Source organism: Phaethon lepturus, unplaced genomic scaffold (assembly GCF_000687285.1).
Source record: "Phaethon lepturus isolate BGI_N335 unplaced genomic scaffold, ASM68728v1 scaffold19456, whole genome shotgun sequence".
NCBI lineage: Eukaryota > Metazoa > Chordata > Aves > Phaethontiformes > Phaethontidae > Phaethon > Phaethon lepturus.
The window spans coordinates 62,286-74,691 of NW_010545797.1; the positions used below are offsets into that span (position 1 = coordinate 62,286).

General features: G+C 41.0%; 1 protein-coding gene across 1 annotated transcript in view; it reads right to left on the reverse strand.

Moving 5' to 3' along the window:
* The window catches only part of PUM1 (pumilio RNA-binding family member 1), a 71,563-nt gene extending 59,402 nt beyond the window's left edge, over nucleotides 1–12,161 (reverse strand). The window contains 1 exon segment of the mRNA XM_010289082.1: nucleotides 11,799–12,161. Within this exon segment, the coding sequence (XP_010287384.1) occupies nucleotides 11,799–12,161 (363 nt within the window).
* Between the last annotated feature and the right edge of the window lie 245 nt (nucleotides 12,162–12,406).

The window sequence follows — 12,406 nt, forward strand, 5'->3', positions numbered from 1 at the left end:
AAAGCAAAGTGCACTCCAGCTGTTTTGTACCTGGTTGGTTTAATTGCACAACTAACAGAGCACTATTGTTTCCACTCCCTCTCTTAAAGGTCTGAAAGAAGCTGTCCTTCAAACATGTCTTAGATTGCAGCCATCCTAACCTCCCTGTTAAATGGTACACAGTCAAAACAGGCTGCCTCCATCTCCTTCCCAAATATACTTTACCCCAGTCACTATGAAAAGAATAAAAATGTCATATTAGCTTCTCCATCTGCTATCAGAGGTCAGGTAACAGCAGAAATTATTCATTACAGATATTAAATCATCTCTTTTTCATCAATCCTAACAATTATGAATAAAAACATAATCTAAATCAGGTCTTCCTGCCTGACTTTTGGGCACTGTATGCTTAGACTACATATAATCACCAATATTGAGCCCCTTTCTTTCAGTCACATAGTTCCTTTATCTCCACTGATCATTGTATCTATTTGTTTGTAATACAGGCTAGTTTGTTACTCCATTTTCAAAGACTGCATCCAAAAGGTCCTCTTCTCATTTCCCCACTTCTATGGTATTAAATAGCAACATGCCTTCACCTTATTTTCTTACACAGTATGCACAAATATCACAGGGCTCCTTCATTTCCCTTTGAAAGAAGGACAAATAGCTTCTGAAACAGCAGAACATAAAGCCAATGTCATGACTTCCTACACTTTAGTATTCCAAAAGGCAGTCAATACTCTCAAATGGTAATTAAACAATACAGATGGTCTTCCACCTCATCATGAAGACAGATATGTAGAACAGAGTCACAATGGTGTCAACACTAGAAACAAGGAGGTCCACAGAAAAGGAACTTCTTCATACATGAGTGCTAACATCAATGAGATCCCATTACCATAAAATCTGGTTCACCACTAAACCAGAGTTTTGAAAGAAATCCAGAAGACAACGCCAAGGTAAATTGGCTGCACAAGGAAAAGATGGCCTGACATCTGGATATGACATGACAACCTGGTTCCTTGCAGGAAGAGGTTATCTCAAGGAACATCAGGAATCACACACAGAGAGGTCACCTGTAGTCCCAATTGCTTCCTAAGTGATCCAACAAAATCTGACTCCTGCTCTAAGCCAGCAGCACCCCCCTCCTAGTTGCACCCCCATTTCAGCCTCTGCCAGGCACACTGTGCCCCTGCAAAGCAAAATGCAAAGTGCGCATCCTTGCCAACTACCAAGAACAGATGTCCCTACCTTCTTGTCAAGAGTACGCATTCTTTCCGATAAGGCAGAAAACCAGCAAGCTTGCTTTTGGAGCCTACTTAACAAAATTAAAGCTCTTTACATCAGCAACATCGCTACTGAACGTGAGTTACAAAGCAATTTAATTGCACAAGAACATTCCTCCCCTTCACATTAAATGATGTGTATGCACTCAGGAATTATGTAAATCTCACCAAAATTAATGAGAATCTCATTCAAGAAGAGTCACTTCCACAGGCGCTAATATGTGAATGTATGTCACTATCACACACTCCAACATATAGCCACTTCCCTGACTCATAAATAATTTCCTGCCTTCATGGTGGAAGCGCATACCCCAAAGCAGATTTGCCCAGCGCGCTAACTATGAGCCACGCCGAGAAACTGGAGTAAACCCAACAGATCGCTTCGCTTCGCCAAGGCTGAAGTCAATTCAGTCTCTCAAAAGCCCTCTTAACTCATTTTCACCTTTGCTCTGAAAAACATGCGATAAAGCAAGAGACAGCTATATTACTCATTACGCAGTCACTCTAGGTCAGACCTCCAAATCTTATTTTCAGTCTCCTGAATAAAAACTGTTGGCCTCATACACGCTGAGGCTACAGACACCTTTCCAGGTTTCAATAGCAGATACCCACTGACTATTTTAGAGAGGACAAGACAAAACACAAATGCTTTCTTCCCCCACCTACTGCAGATTGCAAAAATGCAAACCAATTTCTGTCTCGGTCAATGGATGCTTTCAAAACTCAACCTCCCATGTAGCAGAAGAGCTTCTCGGCAACTCTGCGTCAAACATACTCTCTATGGATTTTCCAAGCCCTCAGAGCAGCACACAGCTAATTTGTGTCAGGTAGCCATCTTACACAGGACAATTACACTTGTTTGTTTGTTTGTTTTTTTAATAGGATTAGAAGACCTCGCCATTGCAAAACTCAAAAGCAAATGCTTTCCTGGTCCCAAAGCTACACAGACATTAGTCCTTGTCCGTATCTGGAACACTTCTGAATTTATATAGCTGTACCAGAAATAGAGAAAGCAATATTCCAAGCAGCTGAAGATGTTCCCTGTGCTGGTACCACTTGGTACTGGACCGGCTACTCCCCTATCACAGCACAAATCCAGGCAAGACACTTATCCCTGCCTCTGAGCTCTCCCCCCGCACCATACTCTGTCAGATATAGCCAGTATTTAGAAATTTTGGAAGTTTTTTCTTATAGAATAGCAAAGCAGCCCCAGGCAATCATCCCAAGCATCACCAAAGACCCAAGAGTCTGAATCGCCCACAAGAAAGGGTGAGAGTGGAGGGAACAGCTTACAGGCAGAGACCAGGACCAAATCTCTCCTGTCATGCTTCTAACAAGCCATCCCAACACAGGGTCTGATGTCCCCAGTGCTAAAAAGCTGCAACGCAGCGAAGGATGAGCAGGGAAACCCACAAGAGCACCAGTGTGCCCACAGAAAGAAGCAATAAACCCAAGCACCTGATAGGACACACTGCATTGCTGGTACCGAAAACTGCAGTTAATTTTAACCTAGCAAACAACAAGGCCCACAGGGCTAAATGGCACTTGTCAAAAGGAATTCTGCAGTCAGTTAAATTAACAGGAACCAGAGCCCCAAACTGTCCTTATGATTACTAAACAGGGATTTGAAGGACCTAACAAATTAATGTCAGAGCAACAGTATGTTTACCTTTCAGATTTTCAGCACTGTATTTTTTATTCTACAATAAACCAAGGGTTTTCTTCCCAAACTGACAGCTACCAGCAAAGTAGCTGAATTGTAACTTTAAGCAAATATTAATGTCAATAATCAGTGTTAATACTGCACCTTATATTAAGCAAATATGGTTGCTAAAATGACCTTTACATATAAATTCAAAGCCTAATACTGTATCACATTTCATGGTCTGCAGGTATCTCGGGGGATTCTACACTAGCCTGATGTATTAAGGAATGCTCATTTATGTAGAATTTATATTCACCTAGACAGACACACAGCAAAACTATCAAAGGCTAAATTCCACTCTTAATCACAAAGGACTTTTTCTTCCTCCTCATGCAAGTGATGTTTCCCAATAAGAGGAAAGACAGGTGGAATTAAACAAAGCAAACAAAAACCAAACAAAAAAGCCAAACATACAGGGGGAAGAACAAGCAAACAAACAAATCAGAAAGTCCTTTGAAAAAAAAAGCAGCTGAAAAATAACCAGCTGAGAAATAGTCTAGCTGATGATTTTTAAAAAATAGTCTCTAAAAGTGCACCACAAAGCCTGAGGGCTTATCATTTTATTTTTTGATGTTGGACAACATTAAACAGATCAAATATCTGCATTTATTAGCAGTAACAGCAATTGAAGAGAGTTTAAACTATCTATTTCTATTAAACCAATTATGTTAAGTAGGGTAACCAAAGAAAACTAGAAGGCTGCTTCTGTAAGCTTCAGTTCTCCAGTTTCTCCATTTCCAGTCTCCCTCACACCGCCCCCCACGTGGCCCCGTTTCAAAGGCTGCCCTTCTCCTTCCCCACTCACTCTCTTACACCAGGATCTGTCTAGTCCCTGTTGTCCCTCCCTTAGATTACAGCACTTACTCTCCCACTACTCCTCTCCCCCAATTCTACTTCTGGCCAGGAGGCAAAACCCCAGGACAGCATCTGCTAAAACTGAGGTAGGATGGGCGCTGCAAAGACAGGATTTCATGAAGTTGGAACATGTAAATGGCTGCTTTCAAAATTTCTTTGATCTACAGTAAATTACAGGGCCAACTGCAGCCTTCAGTCCTGCCAGCCAAGCAAATGAACTCCAGGGTATCCCACAGATACCACCGTAAGGAATTCTGGGTGAAGCACCCTAAACTTATCTGCCATCCTGGCAAACAAAAACATGGGCAAGGGCTGGGCGCTGGGATCACAAATCCAGGGGAAGGGCTCGTTCCTCAGTCTCTGCTGATGCCGGTCGTGCTCCCAGCAAGCCTGGAGGGAGCCCTCCCACAGTCTAACCTCTGCACAAGCTTGATGGGACCACCATGTTACGAGACCACTTGTTTTGCTTTTCTACTCTTGCAGAGCAATGCAGGAAATAGTGTTAACTATTATACCTGTCAGGATAGATCAAAATGTTATGATTTCTCAGCTCCTACGATGAATAGCATTTGTTTGTTCCTGGGAGAAGACAGATGAGATATTCCAAGTTCTCCCTGTTTGCACAGGTACATTACAGGTGCTTACCTAGAGCACATCAAAAGTGTGATTATTTCTTGGATATTTGTTTTTAACTCACATGCACTCTGTGTGAAAAGGCAAGTGTCATGGAAAGTTTCCATCCATTAGGCCTCCACATTTTAAGTCTTGTTCAATTTTTAATAGAAAAAAACAAACACAAAACAAAACTTCATTTTCTAGTAAAACATTCCTCAAAAAAAAAAAAAATCAACATTACTACAAGATCGAGGCAGTAAGAACAAGAAACATCAAAAACATTCAGGCTGCTGCCTGAATAAAACATCCTGAGAACAGAGAGGAGGAAAAAATAAAAATATAGCTTGTTGAGCAGCCTAGACACTTTGTAGCACTTGGTTTATATACTCGCAAGTTCTTAAAGCTTTGTAAATTAACCAAAGGTTTACAAATTTCAGATGCAAACAAATGCCTCCTACTCAGCTGCGGGAGACTGCCTGCATTTGTCTTGTTTGAACAGCTCACATAGCACGTTACTTAAAAAATATCTACTCTGCGTGTGTACACACACACACATATATAGTACCTAGGAGAGGAAAAAAAAAAAGTATTTACCAGCTGACAATAAGCACCGCACACCGTCAACAACAGGCTTGCCACTAACGACTAGATCCAGGGTTAAAATATGTTGTTCCATCAACTGATTACAGCACTATTTTTAGTCCCCTCCTATAACAATAGTCGGTAAAGAAAGAATGTGAAGTCACAAGTATTAGCCAGGATTAGGTGGTTTAACTACTATTTTTGTAGTGAAGGATTCATCATTAGAATTGCTACTACCATTAGCATTCAAAGCAAAAAGCTATTGAAATTGCAGATTGGCTAATGCTTTACATGGCGTTTAGCCAAGATGATTAATGATTCAGGGTACAGAAATAAATGCAAGAAAGGCAGCCTTTCAGAATGGTTCGGCTTAGTTAGCTAATTATGTTTTTCCTCAGATTTTATTCACCGAGGGGAACGCTTCATTAATGTGGAATTTAGGTTACTCTGTGATATCTCAGGCACATATTGTTGGGGTGCAAACTTCCAAAATATTGGATTACGAAAGGAATAACCTTCATTTTGCCCCGACAGTGCTGGCAACGTATTGGGAAAGAGACAGATGTGTGTCTAGATTAATGTTCTTGTGCAAGAACTCAGGGCTACACTAAGATCTGGCTCGTTTGATTCCCAGGAGGGCTTTTCTTTTCACTCCCACGCTTGCTCTGACCTTCCGAGGTTTAAATTCAGAGGGAAAAAGGTGTAAAGAAGGGATGCAGTGCTGTCTCATTCCAGTGCCAAGGCTCAGTACTTCTGTCAGCAACAGATGTGAGTGGCCCTATGCCACACCGACTGTCTGCAGCAGGGCGAAGGGCTAATTTGAGGCTTTAATAACAGTCAAGTTTCACCCCAGCACAGAATCAAGGTCTGAAGCACAGCTTCTGCACAGGGTAAGTAACACGGACAGATGCTCCCAATGAAAACAACTGCCCTAGAACAAAAGTTGCCATTAACAAAGGAAAAGGAGTAACATGATATCTGAGAGCAGATCGCTTGACAGGAGGGAGCGCAGCATCACATGATATCCGCACACAAAGGCATGTTTGTTCACCAGAGACCCGCAAGATCATCATTCAGAGAAGCCAGTTTTAAAATTGTCGCAGCATATACCTATAAGCAAGTTTTCAGACACAGACAACTCTAGACTCACCATTCTGGAAGAGCTCTTTGTTAAGGAGATTTCCGATCAGCCGTCGAAATTAACTGTGCCACTTTGCAAGGAAGAGGCTACTGTGGATGGATTATATGGCTTGTATCTTAAGGAAAATTTCACCCATTTACAAAAACACTGTGAGTATCACAACCTGTTCTGCAGAAGCACACGGATAGGTCACACCAACTCAACAAACCACAGAAGAGCAGACAAGGGGAAAACAACGTTGGAGAGAGGGTAGGAAGAAAACAAGCAGAAGATACGCTCTGATGAAGCTCTATTCAGAACACGCTTGGGCACAATATATTAAGTTAAATACTTGAAGGCTTCTTGAAGCACTGAAATTTGCAAATTCAATAGTGTGAAAATATCTTTGCTCTTCCCGAGCGAGCACCACAGCAAGGAAGCAGACTACAAAGATGATGAACCACAGAGAAATCCCAAAGCCAGCACAGCAGGTTGCTTGTGCTATCCCAACTAAAGCCAGATATCTTGCAACTGCCTCTCAGGGATAGTAAAACTACAGATTCACAAGAAACAAATTCTTAAACTGACTTTCTGAAGATTTCAGGGTGTTTTTTCCCCCTGATACAAGAGAAGTATTTTCCAATACCCAACCTTAAATATCCAACTTAGCCAATCTACTCATGCCCTTTCTATCTCAGGAGGAATTTTCAAAGTGCAATGTAAAGCAGAAAACTAAATTAAATGTTCCCATTCCCCTCCCCCAAGATACCTCTTTACTATAGAGAAATATCTGCAAAACAACTCAGTCAAACTAGAATTTCATTTCAGCAAGATATTATGTTCTAAATTATCTGGGTATCAAATTAGCACAGCTATTTCAGCATCAACATAAGCAAAGCCCTAACCAGTTCACTGTGATACAAGGAAGTACCCATGAAAATTCAACAGATTTAATGAAACATACATCAGAAAACAACGTTCAAGAATAGAGCCACACATTCTATCACATGGCGTACATGATTAAGGACTCACCCCAATGCCCTCAACTCTGGCACCGACAACTAGCCAGATTATTTGGACCACGGTGGCCCTCATACACTAGGTGCTTTCCCTAGGCAGATCAGGAATTCTCCATCCTGAAGAGTTAACTGTCACTTAAACAGGGTTTCACTTTGAAAGAACAAACGCTAGGGCTTCTGCTTCCTTACCTTCCAGGATCTTTCTAGAGGACCTTGCCACAACTTCAAGGCAAACTCTGGTCATGGTGCCTGCCAGCAGGCACCAAACATTGTCAAACAACATCAAATCCAGACACTTTCACAGCAGCGAGCAGCATAGTTTGAGTAGCAGTGCTCTAGAAGGGCAGCTGCCAGAATTACCTTCTGTCTCCACTTGAATGCAAGTTCCCAGTTAAGAAGTTGCACAGTCACATTGCCAAAAGGCAAAACCGAGCATAAAACCCTGTCCCAGCCCTGTTGCTCTCACTATTCTTCACGAGCGATATGTGAAAAATTCCCCACATTCAACAAGATGATCCCTGCAGAGTTCCATTGTCTCAAATTATTAATTAAACATGCTCTCAAAGAAAGTAAATCCCTAAAATCATTTGCTTCTATTAAGCAACTCCCATATTACCCTAACTACAATTCAGACAGTCTAAAGTATACCCATTCAGTGTAATTCTGAAGGGACCACTACCACAGAATCTTTCTCTTCACTCCAGCTCAAGAACATACATGCATGCACAAGCCGTAAGAGACCACATCCAAGAAAACCCAGCTAATTTTCCTAAAAACCTGCTCAGTGTTGATAACTTCTCCCAGCTGAATATCTCAACTGTCTTTTCATTCCCCTCAGGAGTAGCAGATGGCTGTCTAGATTTGTAATGAGATATGCAACCTTCCATAATGAAGCCAAGTCCAACCTAGGCCAGCCGAATCCCAACTCCATCAGGAGTCATCTCGTACCTCTTCACTCACCTATGAAGAGAGGTTCTGATCGCTACTCATTTTTTGCAGGACAAACAGCACAAAACCATCTTACTGCAGCTATCGTAACTGTCTGCCCAAACAGCCTGAGGAGTAATCAGGCATTGTAGGTGAATAACAGTTTAAACCTCATCAGTTTGAATCTTAGCATTACTGGTAGACACTGACGCTCGACCTCATCTTGCTGTTTTTTGTGGATAAAAAGAGAAGACTATATTTTGCAGCGAAGACCTGGCTGATGGAAGTGTCTTCCATGTAAAGTTTGGTGATTAAGTATTTGTAGCTGCAGACAGCTGGAAGTTTGCTTAGGAGTTCAGAGGTTCCAATCTACAAAAAGAGGAGTCCTATTTCACCATTACTTCAGTGTCTGCAAAAACAAAGAGGAATTTGTAATATATGCTATTTGTGTGGATTGCTTATCTTTGATACCCAAATATGCAAAACGATAGTAGCATCTTTAACTGCTTCATTTTATATTAAAATGTAATTATCCACACCACACCACCCCCATTCTGGGGGATAAAGGAAAAATGCAAAGGGAAGAGAAAGTTTCCAGCTAAACTATAAAAAGAACTGGCATTTTCTTCCTATTTCCAACAAGAGGACATTATCTACTTCCTTAGAAACTTTGTCTTAAGTCACTCTACTAAAGCCATTCACAGCTCAGTTCTCAGTGCTGCTAGTCAAAGTACGAACAAACAACAAGGAGGAACAGCCAGAACAATAAAAAATTAAAAGCAAGGAACCCATAAGCAAGTTCTGACTCACAACACTCATGGCTATTTAATAACACATGATGAAATGCTATCATTTGGTAAAAATCACTGGAGTATCATCACCAACAGACAGAGACAGATGTCTGTCTACGTCCATAACAAAGAATAAACTGGGATTCAACAATTAAAAAAAAAAATTCCTCTACCTTTAATTACGACCTCCCAAGCTCTAGGCAGGCATTAGTCTATATTACCCTGTAATTATTTTTTCTAACTTTCCATTATCTTTTAGCTACTGAGTGTCCTAACCAGTCTTCAAGGCGACAAGGCAAGGGCCCTCACTGCATTATCTTTGAAAGTTTAAAATCAAAAGTACAATAACACAAGCATATCTATGAGAAATTGAGACTTAGCAGACATCCATAACGACTCCTCACCTCTCTGCATGTCCCAGCACTTCCTTCCACTTCTATTCTTGCAGGACAAATTCAATTCCACCCTGCTTAAGCCCAAACTGAATTAAATCATTTTGTAGGCATAAGACTAGTTTCTCCTCAAAGGAATTTATAATTTAAGAAGCAGCTGCAGAGGTGGCCAAAAAGTCAAAGGGAATGGCAGTATTAGGATTACATATATCCTGCATTCTGCTTCCCGTAAGTAAAACCCCAAGGCAAACAGAGAACCATGGAAAAAGAGGCACTCAAGAGAGGCTGAAGCAATAAACACATAGATAAAACTGCCCAGCAATCAGTGGAGCATACGGTATTAAGTAAGACACATGCAAAAAGCGTTACTGCCCCATCTCAGAATTGACTTTGAAGAAATTAAAACACAAAGATTGGTTTAAAGAAGCATACTGAATGCAAAACACCAGGTCTGTATGTCAAATACATTTCAGATGATGTAAAAACCAGCGGGAAGTAGAACAGATAGGGTTCCAACATGAATTATACTATATATGGTGGGTATTCCCTCAGCTTCAAATCATAGAACACACAGGGGAAAAACTGATAAAGCATCACACACGACCTTGTGAACATAATCCTGCATGTGTATTTTGTCCATACAACCTTCTCAGAAGTGTTCTGTCTCTAAAGAATACATGCGTTATTTTTTTAAAAGTTCATTTAAATTAGTATAAGCTAATGAGTTTTTCTTTCATTAAGTGGTACATTTATTGGCGTCATTTCATTCAAGAAGTTACTGAAGAAAATCAGCTGAGGAAGAGCAACACATCTACTGACATCAGGGCAGGTCTCTATAATAGGTAGGATTCTTTTGTTCGAGTGAAAGTTTAAGTCTTCTGCTTATTAAAGAATGTCCTAAAGAAAAAAAGTTTAGATACCAGCACAATTTTTCATGACTGCAGTGTTTGGGTGTCCCGTCCCCTGCCCCCTCAATCTCCAGCGAGTTTTGTTGTCTTTGCTTTTAGGGATTTTTCAGAGAAAGGAAGATCAAAGTATGAGTTGGAGGAAAAAGGTATTAAGAATTTTATGATGTTCCTTTTAATTCACAAAGTCATCTTTCCACAAAATGTCCAAACAGTAGCAATTCCACACCAGACCGCATGGCAGCTTTTATTTGAAAAACCTAAGGGCTGCAAACTTTCAGTAAGAAATTTTTGCTTACTGTTTCTTACAGAACTTAAAGCGCACCAAGATCTCTTCCATTGCTGCCTCTTGAAACAAGTTTTATAGTTAGTGACTGAAAACTTGGGTAGTTAACAGAAAAATTATGTCTCATTTCAATGCAGTTATTTCCTTTAAAGTGATAACCTAACTAAATACTATATTGCCACATAAGGGGATAACTACAATATTCTTCTAGCTGTTTAGCTCATATTGCAGTATTTTATGCGCTTTTTCTTCCAGAAGAAATTAACAGGGCACTTGGGTTTACTTCTTCGTTGATGTATACACTGACTTCAGCGAGGTTGCAAAATTCACTGCAATGTTTGCTTTTAAATGGTGCGGATGGCAACACATCCCCTGGGGAGGCGCAGCAGAGGAACAAGGGCTTGTTTGCTTTTATTTGAAGAACTAGAGGCAGGAGATATTCATAAAGGTTGCAAAAGCTTTGTGTTTGCTGCTCTGACAGTATTTGTGGGAATCATTCGTTTTTAAAATGTGCTTACACTTCAGTTCTGCTCCCTTAGCAGAGGAAGCACATCCCCATCTTTGAGTTCCTTACAGGTCACAGACAGAAAGCTGGAGTGAGTCATGCACTCATTTAACTCACGGCACATCTGACAATGCAACTACCAAGACGACATCTAGTAAACACTACTACTGAGACACATTTTGGCCCACTACCCTTTCAAAAACTTTTTTAAGTCACTGTAAGTTATCTGTGTTTCTAAGAAGACTGTTTCATGACATTCTTAAGGCTGTTCTCAGTTCAGCTAAGCACATTAACAGCTCCTTCACCTCCCAATTATAACCAAAAAAACCCCAAACCCAACAACCCAAAACAAAGCAGCAAAGAAACCCACGAAAACACATTACCCGCAACTTCCAGCACTGTGTTTTTCAATATTGGGAATGGTAAAAGCTCAACCTACATGCATTGGCAGTTTTGTAATACCATTACATAAGAATTATTTAACTACAGCAACAGATTTGAAAAGCAGCAGCAGTCACTGCTACACTGGTTAACACATCCAAAAAAAAAAAAAAAATCAATAAAGTGAATGATAAATTTTGCAACCATGCACTTGACTGTCACAGAGAGTGGATTGGGATTTCAACACCCTCAAGAGCAGAAACGTTTCAGCTTATAGCTACCAAGGCACCGCAATCCTGAAAAGAGAAAACAAAAAGTACGACTGTTGCCATTCGAACCGCACAGTAACCAGCTCAAGCTTTAAAAAGTGTCATTAAAAGCATCTATCACAAGCCCGATGCGTTCACATGTTGAGTTTGGAAACATTGAACTTTTTTTTTTTTTTACCTGATGTTCTGCATGAATGTTATCCCCAGTAGGCCAGCGATGTTTGCTGTTATTATAGCCGCCTCCACCACTTCCTCCTCCCCCAAGCTGCTCACCATGCTGCCTCTGGAAGAAGTAATCCACCATAGCGTCGTCCTGGGAGCGGCCTGCAACTCCTATGGATCCAGGAACAGGGCTGGAGTGTGTCCCTGCTGCGAGCGCCTGGTTTGCAGCCGGCTGTTGCTGAGCCTGGGACCCTGTTCCAGATGTCAATACAACAGGCATGTTGGGATTAGCTGTATCTTGAGTGTGCTGTTTCAGGTGGGGGCTGAACGAGTCCTGCCAGAGTACTGCTTTTCTCTTCAAAACACACGCAACGCTCATTCCACCAACACCTACGGGGGTGAGGGGAGGAGGGGGAGACAGCAAGAAAGAGAGGAGGAAAAGAAAACATGAAATCCTTACAGCTCCAGCTTTACATATTAAATAACACACCATCTTGTGACTGGCAGGGAAACATCATGATGCCAAATCTGACTCCTTTTAGCATAGTTATTTGCTCCATTAATCTAGCAATTAAAATACCATACAAAAATGCACGCTAGCCAGAATTCCCACATTTTGTGCTG